At 43.7% G+C, this 15,238-nt stretch overlaps 1 protein-coding gene across 5 annotated transcripts in view; it reads right to left on the bottom strand.

Annotated features, from left to right (window-relative positions):
• Positions 1-923: 923 nt before the first annotated feature.
• The window catches only part of MELK (maternal embryonic leucine zipper kinase), a 30,769-nt gene continuing 16,454 nt past the window's right edge, over positions 924-15,238 (bottom strand). For 2 of the 5 annotated variants that reach the window (XM_039567658.1, XM_039567660.1), the window contains 5 exons: positions 14,209-14,302; positions 13,606-13,774; positions 9,071-9,174; positions 7,790-7,963; positions 927-2,671 (listed from right to left, as the gene is read on the bottom strand). In XM_039567658.1, coding sequence (XP_039423592.1) covers positions 2,632-2,671; positions 7,790-7,963; positions 9,071-9,174; positions 13,606-13,774; positions 14,209-14,302 — 581 coding nt within the window. In that variant the 3' untranslated portion in view covers positions 927-2,631. The other 3 variants (XM_039567656.1, XM_039567659.1, XM_039567657.1) reach the window with 3 other exon arrangements.

Below are 15,238 nucleotides of genomic sequence, written 5' to 3' on the forward strand. Positions count from 1 at the left end.
GTTCTTCTTAAAGAGTCTGTAATTGTTCAGTAGGGCACTTCAATCACAGGACTCATCCCAGTAAGGTTTTACTTATGCCAGTGATGTCAAATCACCTGGACTGGGCCAAGGATCCAAGCTCCTCGTTTCTTCCTCATGCTGTGTGTGTTGGAACAGAAACACTTCAGGTGTGGTTTGTTGTAGCCAACACCTCCCACCAGCACTCAGTTCCTCAAGTTTAGGTGCATCACCCCACTGCTTCTCACTACCCAGCCCAGTTTTGTCCCTTTCATATTACAGCTGGTGATGGGGGTCAGCGGCTCTGACCCAGGAAGAGGTGACCGGTCCGGGGAGACGGTCCCGAAAGGAATCGCCTTCCCGAGGCCCAGCGTCTTCCCTCAGCTGCTGGCAGGAGGACCCTTGCAGAGACTCTCAGGTCTTTAGTGATTATCAGCTCGTGATTCCAGCTCAGCTCTGCAAGGCAGCCTCCAGGCCAAGCCAGACCAGAGAGAGAGACGAGAAGGCTCGTGTGGCTGGTTCCACACAGAGGTAGCTTTTTTGTGGGTGCCCTCCGGCAAAGGGGAGAGCCAGGGACGAGAACCCTCTCTGAGCCACAGGGGCCCAGAGGGCTTGCTTTTATAGTGATACAGGGGATCGGTGTTGGGGTCCCTCCCCCGCCGTGTAGCCCTGGGAGAGGGGCCCTGAGGGCACAGACACGGGGTTTCCCTGCCCCTGCTCAGCGTTGTTCCCATTGGTTGGTTTGTGTTCCCTGCGCGGGCAGAAGGACCCTTGGTCCCGTGACTGGAACAGTTTCTCAGCAGAGCCCCGGCCATGCGGCTGGAGAAATAAACATCTCTCTGAAACAGCTAGCAAGAATCTGTCTGTCCATATATATTTCCTTTCCACGGGACTCCTGGTTTGATATATGCGTGTTGCAGTATCCCCACTGCAACAGGGATCAGTAAAGGACCAATGGATTACAGAGGATCTGGGATGGGTACAGGCCAATGGGTTACGAAGAAATCTGCATAGTGTCTCCTAAAGGATTGTGGGTCTGTCTTTTCTCGACGTGACCAAAAGTGGTTGCCTTTCCAGGGAGTCCTGCTGGGCGATTGCAAAATCTCTTATCTCAGCAGAGATCCCTCCAGGGCAGGGGCTGGGCATACCCCACACTTTCCCCCTTCCAAACTAGTTTAAAGCTCTATCAACAAGTCCTCCTAGTTCCTATGCTAGAAACCTTTTTCCCCTCTGAAGGTGCATCCCATCAGGTGTCAGAAGACCACGTGTTGAACAGACATCCCATGGTCAAAAAATCAACATTATTCTAATGACTTCAGCCCCAAAGCTCAGTGTTGATCTGATGATATGCCCGTTCCTTTGAATATTGTTTCTCTGAGTATTATTCCTTGGTACTGGAAGGTCCGTGGAAAACACTACCTCTGGTTCTGCTCTTCCACCAATTATCCCTAGGTCCTGAAATCCCTTTTAACTGCCCTCAGACTTCTCTTTGTTGTCTCATCATTGCTGATTTGAAGAACCAGTAACTGATAATAATCAGAGAGCCTTAGTAGACTGGAGGGTTTTCTAGTAATGTCCCTTACTTGAGCTTCTGGAAAACAGTACACTTTCCTGTAAATTGAGTCTAGTTTCCATATCGAACCCTCTGTTCCCCTTAGAAGGGAGTCATGAGAACTATTCTTCTTTTCCTCTTAACAAATGAGGATGTGACACAGAGGTAGATTGTATTGCCCTAGTTGGCCCCTCCATGCCAGAAGTTCCTTCATCCACCTCATCAGTTGACTGTCTTTCTGGTTCCAGGCCTTCCTACCCATTGTAAAAAGTGCCAGTCCTACTTGTCCTCGTCATGTTTTCAGGAGGAGGAGCTTTTCTCCTAGATCAGGCAGTGATCAGCTTCCAGCTCTCCTGTTCAACAGATCATTGACTAGCTATGTGACAGCATTCTGAAACCATCTGGCTCTCTACTACAATGAAGTTCAAGACTCCTGACACTGTAGCACCTCAGAATTCATTACTCTCTCATTCTCTTGAATACTGTATATTCACCTCCCCTCATTTCTTCACCTGGTGATGCAGCACATCGACAACAGCACACCCAAAAAAGGAATGGTTGTCAGCCTCAGCCTCACAGAGAGGCATCCAGCACTCCTGATAACCTGAGATGTGGAGAGCTGCATTTAGCATCAGTAGGTCTGGCTGGCTGGAGGCCTCTGATATGGCTGGTGCAGTGACTCCAGCAGCTACAAGGGGCATGCCAAAACTATACCTGAGAAAGGATACATTAAGACTGGTGCTGAAAAGATCTCTTTGCATCCTTCACCAACTACTTGGTCTATTTCCTGCCTCTATTGGCTGTTCCCAGACAGCTGAAGAGCAGCCCTTCTGCTCACCTCGTCCGTAGAAATTGACATGCCACAACCCCATTTGCTCATGCCTGTTCTGCTGGTTCTGGGTCATTCACACTCCCTAGAGCCATTTAAATCTCCCTTGCTGGTTGGCTGCCAAGGGTTTCCAGGTTTGGATGGGGCTGGGGGCTGCTGCTCAGGTATCCCCAATCTCAGGAACCCCCTGATTCTAGAGCTGATTCTAACTCTCACCCCTAGACTTACCTCAGTTGCCACTGATGCTGCCTCATCAACAGACAGGTGTCTTTCTTGTCATGATGGACCCAAACCTGAAGATGATTGGATAGGAACAGAAAGGAGGAACTGAGAATATGTGCAGCAGAAAGAACATGAATATCCATAGCACAAAGTACTAGGAGCAATAGTTATGGTAGAAAGGGAACAAAGAGTGTTGCCATTGCATGAAGTCCATACAGGGACTTAGAATAGGGACCACTTGATCACCTGCTTTTAAAGGAAGATGAACCAAGATCACCTCAACACCAGGATGATGAAATGGAGAATCAAGATAAGGCCCCAAAGTTTGGTGAATTCAGTCCTAAAGATCATACACTGGTAAGTTGTAATTACACATATACTTGGACAAATGGTAGTATCATGAAGAGATAAGACTTAAGCTTAATGGTAACGCCAAGACAACGTCCACGGACAATTATCATGATTTCATCTCAGCTGACAACTCAGCCTCACGCAGCCACTTGCTCACTCCCTCTCAGTGAGAGGGGGGAAAGAAATGGAAGGGTCATAGTTAAAACCCTTGGCTTGAGATCAGTACAGTTTAACAGGTGAAGATAAAGCACACAAGCAAAGTAAATCAAGGAATTAATTCCCCACTTTCCATGGGGAGGAAGGTGCTCCACCAAACCCAGGACAGCAGGACTCCTTCATGCCTAACCATGACTCAAGAAGACAAATGCTGTCCCTCCGTTCTTCCTTCTCCCCTGTATTGGTTTTGCATGGCCTGGTTTTTGGTAGTGGGGGGCCACAGAGGTAGCTTCTGTGAGAAGCTGCTAGAAGGTTCCACCATGTCTGGCAGAGCCAGTCCTTGATGGCTCTGAAGATGGACATGCTGCTGGCCAAGGGTGGGCCAATTAGAGATGATGGTAATGCCTCTGTGTTTACCTATTTAAGAAATCAAAACCAAAGGTGGTGGCGCAGTTTTAATTCCAGCTAGAGAAGAGGAGGTGAGAACATGTGAGGGAAAGAACATGGACACACCAAGGTCAGTGGAGAAGGAGGGGGAGGAGGTGCTCCAGGTGCTGGAGCTGAGATTCCTCCGCAGACTGTAGTGATGACCATGGTGAAGCAGGTTGTACCCCTGCAGCCCATGGGGATCCATGGATGATGCAGAAATCCACCGCAGCCTGTGGGGGAGGTGCCAACGCCAGAGGAGGCTGTGATGCTGTGGGAGACCTGGTGGAGAGGAGGCCCCTGCTTCCAAACTGGAGCAGCCTGTCCTTGGAGGACTGCACCCCATGGAAGAATGTCCCACACCACAGCAGTTTTGGGAGGACTGCTGCTTGTGAGATTTACATAGCTCCTTTATCTGTTAATCCTTGATTTTGCCTTTGAGTTCCACATGAGGTCAGCTGAAATAGATTTCCAGCGATGTGAGTAAAAGAAATTACTGATAGAGTAGCAGCAGTTTGGTGGAAAAAAAAAAAAAAGGCACACATAATTCTTGTTTCTTGCCTGTTTTCTAATTCCTATCACCAAATGTTATGCATTCACAGCAAGGAATATTAGTAAAAAAATTCAGGACAGTAGCCTATGAAGAACCTTTTTTCACACATCAGACCTTGTAAGACAATGTGAATCATATCAGTGATCTTTAGCTTTAAAAGAATGAACAAGACATCCTAATTACTTCTTGTCTGTTCACAACATCAGTTTTGTCACCATAGGGAGAAGATAGTTACACACAGAGAATGTGCTTTTAAGCAGTGGCAGTTTGGGTTTTCCAGGATACTTCTGTAGTTATTCCTGAATGTAAAACTCAAGGAATGCAAAGTAATGTTTCAGTTCTGCAGCCCTTGGGCTTAATGATTGTGATTGGTGATTTAAAACGTCATGCTATCAATATGCCCCCTTCTATCAGCCCTTCCATCTTCTACCTTATTTCATTCTGATCAAATTCTGGGCAGAAGCCAAATTCTTGGGGAGAAGTTTGTATTGAAATGAGAAAGCAAGGAAAATCAGAGATCACATGATACTGCAGCACCCCGGAGTCAAATCAGCTACAACCCTCGGCTTCTCCACTGACACTTTTAGCTGATTTCCAGCTGATATCTGATATGTAGCAGGCTCAAATTTCAGCACGCAGAAACCAAAAAGGAGTTGTCTTGGAGTGACTTCATGATGTGTATCCCATATCGCTGCCCTATGCCCAGAAATTAATTTTTGTGCCTTTCTATGCCTTTAAACTGAGCCTGAGAGGGGGGAGGAAAAACTGAGCAAAACTTTTTCAAAGCACTTTGCAGCTTGTTCAAAGTCACCCAGAGATAGAGACTTTTTTTTTTCAACTGCGGGAGGAGAGCGAGAAGGAAGGGAAGCACCCGGCTTGCTTTCCTTTCCAGCCAGCTTTCGGCAGTTTTTTTTCCTCAGCTCCTTTTCCTCCGGAGAGTTGAACTTTTGTTTTCCTGGGACTTCATTTTTTTTCCTTTTCTCTCTGCTGGACTGTTTCAACATCAGAATACATTGGGAGGAATTTCCACCGAGGCCTTGGCCCTGGAGGTGGGCTCACCACACCATCCCAGCTCCAAGGAGGGGGAGAGATCTACAGAAGGACTCTGAAATTTTCCTAGGTTTCTTTCAGCAGAGCGAAAGGTTTTATTATTTAGCATCATTATTCCTTTTCCTGTGTGTTTGTTAAATAAATAGTTTTTATCTCTTTCACTTTCCTTCGAGGAAAATTTTTTTTTTCCTGAACCTGGTGGGGGAGGGGTGGTTGTAGCCTGCCTTCTCTCAGAGGATGTATTTCTAGATTTGGCCAAACTGGAACAGGAGTGTTATGTTGCAACTGGGAATACTAGAAGTATTTAAGTGCTGATATGAAGTTTTAAGTACCAATTTATTAGAAAAATAAGTTAGCTATGCTTTCAGCAAGACAAATCTTTAATTCATGTGTCAGTCACACACTGCATATGAGATCTCCTGCGCTGGTATGGGCATCACCATTTACACTTCAGTACTAGCAGTTAATGGATGTCAAAAGCATAGTTACCTACAACAGCAAGGCATAGTCAATGGTACCCCAGAAACCTATTCTGGACCCTAGCCCACTGACCCCATATGGGTCCCCTGCTCACCATCTGGTCCAGCTTGGTGCTCACTGCAAGCATGTACCACTTGCACACTGGCCCATGGGCACACTCCAGGCTTCTGTGTCCCCCTCAAAACCAGCACCCACCCTCTCTGCCTGTGTGACACCCCTGCCCAGACCTGAGGCCTCCTGCTTACTTGCTTATTTGCTGGGGAAAGCTTCTCATTTGCTGGGGAATATATATACACACCTGGGTTGGGGGGGATATAGCCAGCACCAGGCTGAGACCCCTGTGCATTGCCCCATCAGCTGGCACCATCGCACCAGCACTCTCAACACCCCAGACTCTCAAGATTCCAGCCTTACCAAGTGCAAACTTCCATTTTGATGCAGATTCCCCAGAGCCCCTGCACTTGCTGTGACTGACAGGGTTGTTTTGAAGTCCTTCTGTCACAGACTAGAATCATAAAATGTGTCAAGTTGAAGGGACTCATAATCATCAAGTCCTACTCTTCTCACAGGACTGCCTGTCAGATTTGCATCCCTCCATTTTAATTTCTGACTTTCCCACTTTTCCCTAGTATCCCATTTGACAAGGTCCTTGATTAGATAACCTTTCCAAAGTGAACATGACCACGTTCCACACCCTCTTATCAATTACTGTGACTAACCACCCCTGGCTCTCGTTACTACCTCTCTTACCATCTCTCAGGTGGGTTTGTGTCATTGTTCATGCTGTCCTGCTTTTCCTACTAGTTCCTTCTGCATCTGAAAGGTTCTTGACCAGAAACATTTCAAGGAGCAGCAGTTCTCTGCTCTCCCTCCTTGCAACCATATCTACTTTTTCTTGAAACCCGCTAAAAATGTTCCTGTTCCCTTACCTGTCTATGCAAAGCAAAGAGACAACTTGGCTCTGGAAAAAAAATGGATGGATGCCTCTATCTTGATACAGACAAAATAACCCTCCAGTTCCTGAGGTAATCGTCACAGAGAGTAAGCAGCCAGCTTTCATTAGCAGCCATATCTCATGTCTGTCACTGCAAGCTTCCAGCAATACTCAGCTCTCTCATCCACCCAACCCTTGGGTGGATGTGCCATAGACTTTAGTTAAGGGGCAATAACATGGTGTTTACAAGCAGCATATGGCAGTTAACTCCAGTTTAAGAAAAAGCTGCAGCACACCATCAACTTGTCCAGGTGTTATTGGATGTCTTTGCCTAGAGAAAGGCTTCAACATGTGTCTTCCCACTGCTGTTGCTTGGGCTTAGCCTGGTATGGTTCCTGCTGTAGCACAACTAAAGACAGAAATAAACACTCCACACGACACCCAGCACGAGCATAGGGAGATATGCACCACTTTTAAGGTATGATTGCAACCCCCCAGCCAACTCTTAGATGTTCTCGCTCATTCTGCATATTTCAAGTTTTATTTCTGGTGCTTCAGTTCTCTTAAATGTGTCACTGAATTCCTTGTAGACAGTTGGGTTACAAATGTCTTCTCCATTCGCAACAGTTCAAAGGTGGTGTTGTTCTTCAGAGATCCTCATATCATCACGTTAACACAAGAGCATCAGAAAGTGCACAGGCTTGTTAAGCATCACTGAGGCTTCATAATGAGATAGTGCAATGGTTTATATGGGATCGGTTTAAATTCTAGCTCTCTTGACTTCACATTTATTGAAGCCCATCCTATTTTGTACAACACTGAGCATATAGTGTAACTCTGGGAACCACAGCTGTGACTTAGTTAATGATCTCAATAAATCCTACTTAAGCAGCGACAGGAAGAGAATTATGCAAATGATTATTACTGTGCACCATGCACTTGATAACTGAAGACATCCCACAATGAGCTTCAGCACATAAACACCAGTACTTTTTTAACCCAGATACGTGAAAAATATGCAAGCAAGGGAACAGCTTACAGAATTTCGCTTCAGAAAAGTTGCAGAACATTTATTACAAACCTAATATTAAAGGAAGCGTACGGAAGGAATATGTACAAAGAGGGCTGGTTAAAAACCCAAGATGACAGATTTTTCACATATAGCTGTGACTGTGACAAAGAATTACTTCTCTGAAAAGACCTTTCTAAAACATCGTGATAAAAGACTCTGCCACTCACAGTTGACAGCTAGATAAGATGTCTTCCATCAGTCTCTTGTAAACCCAGGCGTCACCTTTAAGTCGTTGTCGTCGGATACCCACTGCTTCAGGCTTAGTGAGCCGACACACTTCTAACTCAAACTCCATAGTTACTTTACCAAAATCTGACAGTGTTTGACATTTCAGGGTATAACTGTAAAACAGAAGGGAAAACAGAATACTCATTGAACCATTTCATATTTGTTTTGTAATGCAATTTTAAATTAATAAAAGCACATTAAAGAAAATACCCCATTGCTGTTCAGAATACTGTGAAACAATCCACAGTTTAGTCACCTGAGAGCTTTGTGAATACTGTAGTTTCAGGGCACTATATTTATGATTATGCCCTAGAACCAATATGGAGCACCAATGTCCTACTGCACCACAGGAACTTCTGCTAGCCAAAGACCCCCATCCTCAGAGCTGGATTGATGGAAATTTCCCATGTTTTTCCTAGACAAGATAACTCTCATCTGTGCTGGTTACAGCTCAGCTGGTGTGAAAATAGGAAAAACTGAATGCAGAGTTTGAATTATTACAATGGGAGCAGGTGCTACTGTGCAATCCAGCATCCTTCCAGATTATAAGTTTGGAAATACATCAGACGTTGATGTATACTCTGATGTTCTACCAAGACCCGTCACTGAAATACTCAAGAACTTGCAAAAATGCATATTGAAAAGTGAGCACAATGGTTATTTCATGCATTGGGAGTTCAGAAAATAGTCATTCAGTTTGATCAAAAATAAGAACCAATCTAACCAATCAGTAGCTTAGTTTAGCTAGTAAACTGTACAAATTCAAATAATCCACAAAAAGGTGTGTGGCTTCTGCACACCTTTTAAAATGCACTGACTTCTTGTCTAAAGGCTAATGTTTTTAACTGCCAAGAACGAGAGCTAAAAGATATCCACGCTATTTTCCAAAATTATCCCATTTGGTCATGTGACTATAACTAAAACAACTTTTTGTATTTAAAATTTTCCTAAGAGTTACCCTACTACTATTGGTTTACACCTGTTGGTGAAAGAGCTCTGGTAGAACACACTTAACATAGTTTTGCACTGTGTGAGCAGGTTTTATTGTACACATTCATTTCTGAACACTTTCATTTTGTACACTTTCTATAAAGATTATTTCAATAAAGATTATTTTACAGTGGGGTCAAGAAACTAAGTTTAAATAATTGACATTTAAAGGACTGGACTAGTGACCATTTACTCAAATACGAGTTGAAGTCATCACATTTCACACTTACCCCTTCTGAACATATTCCACATGCTTCTTTGAAAGAACAATGATTATTTCATTCAGCAGTTCATCTGGATTCAGTAGATGAGTGGTGGTAATGTTACAGTGTGCCTAAAAGTAGTCAGCTTGTTAAAACAATTTAAGGAATAATAATAATAAAAAAAATATCTCTTTTAAAACTGAGACATTGTAAAAAGTTTTCACTAAGGAAGTTTCAGAACAGCTAACCATAATGACAAATGCTTCAACATCCCCAAACTATCACCCTGCTGTATGCTCGAGTTGGGAAATGGCCTTAAGCTGAGACAGAGTACTTCTGATACCAAGGAACGGGCATAGCACCATGCAACTTTTCATGTATAAAGAAAAGAGGTTACTTACTACTTTTAAATTTACTGTTACAGGGGCTTTCAGTCACCTAGTACTTCATATAACAGTCTTATGCACTAAGTGACCTCTTGAACAACTAGCAGATGCCCAGAGGTAGCGGGAGAAAGTGTATGACAATTTTAACATGCCAACATGTCCTGTCTGGTTTCTGAAGTCACAGAAGCAGCCAAGAGAAGACAAGACTGAAAAACAGCTTGAAAAATGAACATAGGTTGAGGATGCAAAGTCAGTAGAAGAGTGGTTCTTGTGGTCCTTATTCAGATTTAAATGTATGCAATTCCCTGACATACCTGCTGTAACACTGTCTTGCTGTACTGTAATCCAGTGTCTCTAGACATGCCTCAGAAATTTTGCATATACTATAGTCAAGAGAAACTGAGGGCGGAGGCTAAAGGCATTTAGTGACAGAATAGCCAGCTTCCAGTTGCTCAGGTTCCTGGACTATTTGCACAGTCTACACTCCTGTCTGACTGGCTGGTCAGGTTTGTACAACAAACCTGACCAACATCGTGTCCTGAACTTGTATGACTGACAGACAGCTCTCAGTATGTAGTAGTTATCCCAGCAGCCAGTTAGCTGAAGGGACACATCACTGGCTTCTACACAATCGCTTATGCCTTGGTAAACAACCTGCCCTCTTTCATGGTAATTACATTTTTCAAACACGTTGCCTACAGATTCAAGTACAAATTTTTCCTTGTATAGCTTCTGAAGTATATAAGTTGCATTTGAGTGATGTATACAGAATTACAGAATCACTAGGGTTGGAAGGCACCTCTGGAGATCATGCAAACCAATCCCCTTGCCAGGGGTCCCCTAGAGCAGGTGACATAGAAATGTGTCCAGGTGAACTTGGAATGCCTCCGGAGACGGAGATTCCATGACCACCCTGGGCAGTTTCTTTCAGTGCGCTGCCACCCTCAATGTAAAGAAGTTCTTCCTCATGTTGAGGTTGAACTTCTTGTGGTTTATTTTATGGACATTGCTTCTCATCCTGTCACAGGACACCATTGAAGAGAGTCTGGCACCATCCTTTGACAACCCTTTGAGGTATTTCTATGGATTGACGAGATCCCCTCTAAGTCTTCTCTTCTTTAGACTAAACAGGCTCAGCTCCCAGTCTCTCCTCATAAGAGATGCTCCAGCCTCTTACCATCTTTATGTCCTCTGCTGGACCCTCTACAGCAACTCATTGTCTTTCTGGAAGTATGGAGCCCAGAACTGAACACAGCATTCCAGATGTAGCCTCACCTGGCCAGGCCAGAGGGGCAGGATCCCCTCCCTGACCTGTTGGCTGTACTCTTCCTGATGCACTCCAGGATCCCACTGGCCCTCCTGGCCCCTAGGGGCACTCTGTCAGCTCACAGTGAACTTGTCATTCACCAGTACCCCCATGTCCTTCTCCACAGAGCTGGTCTCTTGTAGGTCATTCCCAATCTGTTCTGGTACTTGGGGTTATTCCTCCCCTGGTGCAGGACCTGTACTTGCCCTTGTTGAACTTCATTAGGATTCTCTCTGCCCAACTTTCCAGCCTATCAAGTTCCCACTTGAATGACAGCCTCCAGGTGGATCACCCAGACCCCCAGCTTCAAGACTGAGGCAAAGAAGGCATTCAGTAATTCTGCCTCCTCTGTGTCTTTCATTGCTAGGACACCCATCTGATTCAACAGCATCCCCACGTTTTCCCTAATCTTATATTTGCTGCTGATGTACTTGTAGAATTCCTTCTTGTTTTCATTGGTATCCCTTGCCAGACTCAATTCCAAGTGGGCCTTAACCTTTCTACTCATATTCCTCCGTATTCTGACAATGTTCCTAGTCCTCCCATATGGCCTGTCCCTTTTTTCACATCTTTTACATTTCTTTCTTCCATTTGAGGTTTGCTAGAAGGTCCCTGCTAATTCATGCATATCTCCTGCCCCCTTTGCCTAATTTCTTTATCACAGGGATATGATGGATTTGAGCTTGGAGGAAGTGATGCCTGAATATTGACCTGCTCTCTTGGACTCCCTTCTCTTCTAAGAGGCCCATCCCATGGGATTCCTCTAAGTAGATCTTTGAAGAAGTTGAAGTTAACTCTCTAAAAGTTTGGGATTCTAGTGCTTTTACCACTCTGCTTCCTGCACACAGATCCCATGTTCCATTATCTCATGGTCACTACAGTGAAGGTCACTACAGCCTTCACACCCTCACTCAGTCCCTCCTGGTTTGTTAGTACAAGGTCCAGCAACACACCTTGCCTTGTTGGTTCTTCCACCACTTGCGTCAAAAAGTTATCTTCAGTAATCTGCAGGAATTTCCTGGACTGTGTGTGCTGTGTCATGTTGTCCCTCCAAGAAATATCGGGGTGGTTGAAGTCCCCCAGGAGAAATAGGACCTGTGACCACAAGGCTACTTCCATCTGTCCACAGAAAGGTTCATCAACTTCCTCCTCCTGATAAAGTTGACTATAGTAAACACGCACAACAGTGTCACCTATTTAAAACTTTCCCTTAAATTCTCACCTATAAACTCTCAATTCATTCACCTGACCCTGGGCAGAGCTCAATACGTTACAGTTGGTCTCTCACATAATGAGCAACTCCACTACCTCATCATACTGACTTGGCGATCCATGACAACATTTCAGTCACATGATCTATTCCACCATGCTCTGTCATTACAATGAGATCATGGCCCTGTGACCATACATAGATTTCTAGTTCTTGTTTATTGCCCGTGCTGTGCATGTATGTGTCCAGGCACTTCATAGAGATAATCAAGCAACTGGGTTGCACAGAAGGGGTGTAAGAGCAATAACCACAGCCATACATACCCTCAGTGTGGTCTGCCCTTTGATCCTCATCTTGAGAGGTAGCCAAGGAACATCTGCACTGGTTGGTGTCACTTAATCACCAGGAGGAAGCAATGGCACAAGCATTTTGAATCCCACTCCCAAGTCCTTCAGTTTAAAGTCTGTCTCTCCAAACTGGCCAAGGGGCTGCCAAAGATTTTCTTGCCTGCTTTAGACAGGTGGATCCATCCCATCTCTGTTTAACAGGCTACAATCATTAAAGTACAACCCATTGTTATAAAAGGCAAAGCCTTCTCAATGGCACCAGCCATGAAGACAGATGTTGATCTGCACTATGCATCTGCTTCTGGCTGTCCCCTTTTCTCTAACAATGAGAAGATGACTTGGGCACCAATGTTTTCCACCTGCCTCACCAGGTGTTAATAGTCTTCCTTGATCCTGTCTGTTGTTTGGCTTGCAGCATCATTGGTTAACCCACATGATAAGGTAGTAGGAGGTAGTAGTCCGTGCTCTTGAGAAGTTGGGGTACCCTCTCAGCAACATCATAGATCCTAGCACCTGGTAGGCAGCAAAGTTCTTGTGACTATCAGGCCAGCAGATGGGTGTCTCAGTGCCCTTTAACAGAGAGTCACCCACTGCAAGTACTCAGTGGTTCCTTTTATGGTAACCTTGCCTGTAGACATCTAAAACCTTTAAAGCATCATATCTGGTTTTGGTCTGAATGTTGGAGTGTGGAAGTTGAATTGGAGCACTGCCTTTGTGGGTCACAAGGGCTCAAGGTGTCTCCTGCTCAGTGGTATCCATTGTAGGTGGAGGGTCCCAAAGCCATGATTATTTTCATTTCAGCCCCTCTAATAAATGCACAGCCTGTTAGCTGTATCTTATTATTCAGCCGCTTGTCACAAGAGGCCATCAACCTGTGTGCACTTCATGCAGATAGTAGCCTTTTCTCCAGTAGAAAGAAGCCAGGTTTTTATTGGGGGATCTCTATAGAAATAACATAATTTAAAACTGTCAGGTAGGGCTCCTTTAAAACCATGCTGCTTCCTTCACATTTGGTTTAGATGGGCTATAAGCAGCAATGGCCAAACTCCTCCTTGGATCTGTTGCCCGAACTCGGACTAACAGATAACTGAATGTGATAACTGGAGCACTGTCCTGCTATCAGCGATGCTGTAGGAACACTTTACTGTAGAATTCAGGCAAGACAGGTCACAGAAGCTTTCACAAAACCATTTCTGAAGGTACTGGATGTTAATAATAAATTATTGCAACATAATTATTAATATATAATAAATATAATTACTTAATATTATAATAATACTTGTTCTTATGTAAGACCTTTGCAGCAACCATACCTTAAGTTTCCTTGGACAGTGTCTAGTGCATCGTTTCTTCTTGCTTGGTGTAAGCATTGTGATCACTTTATCTAGGCCTCTTTCAAGACTTCCAAGTATTTTGGCTTTTCTCTTCTTTTGGCTGCTATCCACAAGTGGAAGGTTGAGATCTAACTCCACTGACTGACACCTGTTACATGAACAAATTAATCTATTATTTTTCCCTCAGTGTTAAAAACTAATTATTTCAGAGATGTCACTAAAATATTACCAGACATGGCAGAACAAAGAAAACGAAATCAAGTGCAATGTATTATAGAAGTTTCTGTTTGAAAGTCTGTTGAAGTTCAAACATAGAGATGTATCTAGAAATGGAAGTCCTTTGGAGATCTGGAATAAGAAGGCAGCTACATTATTAAAAATAGGTGATATTGAGTTACATAGTTTTAAAACTTTTCTCTAGCTTCATTGTTTTCTAGTGACTGTAAAAAGAGGTTTTAGAAAGGTTTTCACCAAGAGAATAGGAACAGCAGCTTGCTATTGTAACAAGGCTTCTCAGGCAGCATATGGATTAAGGTAGTCCTGCTCTAAATCAGGAATGTACACAAATAACTGGACACTTACCTTCTTTCGGGAAGAATCTCAGCTGCTGCCAATTCATCTGCATTTGTTGGGTTTGTGAGTTTCTTAATTGGGGTGACTGCAGTGAACGGACTCTCTGAAAGAAAACATCCAAGCCAAACCAGGTATGTCTTTGCATAAAAGGATTTTCTTCAGTGACGATGTCTCATTATTAAGAATTTATTTCTAACACCAGGCCCCCTTTTCTATCTCAGGTCTATATTTTGGGAATTATAAAATATGTTTTTAATGCTACCTCTACTCTACAAATTAAAACAGTGACTGATTTCCCCAGGGCTCTACAAGTCAAACCTTAAGAGTAACCAATGCAGTTCAATATTAGAAATTTGAGGATTAGAATTGCTTTCTTGCTCTGCCACTGTCCATGAATAAATACTGAGCAATCCACTGCATCGAGTAGTTGTATTCTTCACTGATCCAATTCCCTTATGTGAAGTGTGTAAGTTTATATAGTCATGTTGAATACACAATGTTCATGCTACACAGCAGCCTAAAAAGTGGCTGCAGAGCATGGTTTTAAAGGTGCAGGAGACAGCACCAAGTGAAACAGTCAGCAAAAAAGTTGTCACAATTAAACCCAACTTCAATGTTCAAAGTTTCAGCTCTCTACAGAATTGCACCTGACTCCAGACAAACAACCTCAAAATTTCCAGTGGATACTCCCACTTTCTTATTTCCTGAATCAAAGATCTTTCAAGGCATCAAAGAACTAGCTTTCTTTGTTAAATCCTCAGAAATGTCACTGAATAAATGAGCTGAAAGTGTTTCTACATTTCCCATTTCAAGCAGTATCTCTTCTGTTTCTAAATATACACAGACATCAGATGTTACAAGTTATCATATACAATCCGAAGGCAAACTCATAAACTAGTCTTTGTATTGCTATTCTTTATGAATGATCTCATTAAACAGCAGTATGTTCAAGATCCCTTATTCCTTGAAGCCTGCAAAGACTTACTGTTCCTGAACAATGCTCCTTAGTACCTGAAACTAAAGAGTCTCCTGTTGCAAG

The sequence above is a fragment of the Corvus cornix genome, chromosome Z (assembly GCF_000738735.6).
Source record: "Corvus cornix cornix isolate S_Up_H32 chromosome Z, ASM73873v5, whole genome shotgun sequence".
Taxonomy (NCBI): Eukaryota; Metazoa; Chordata; class Aves; order Passeriformes; family Corvidae; genus Corvus; species Corvus cornix.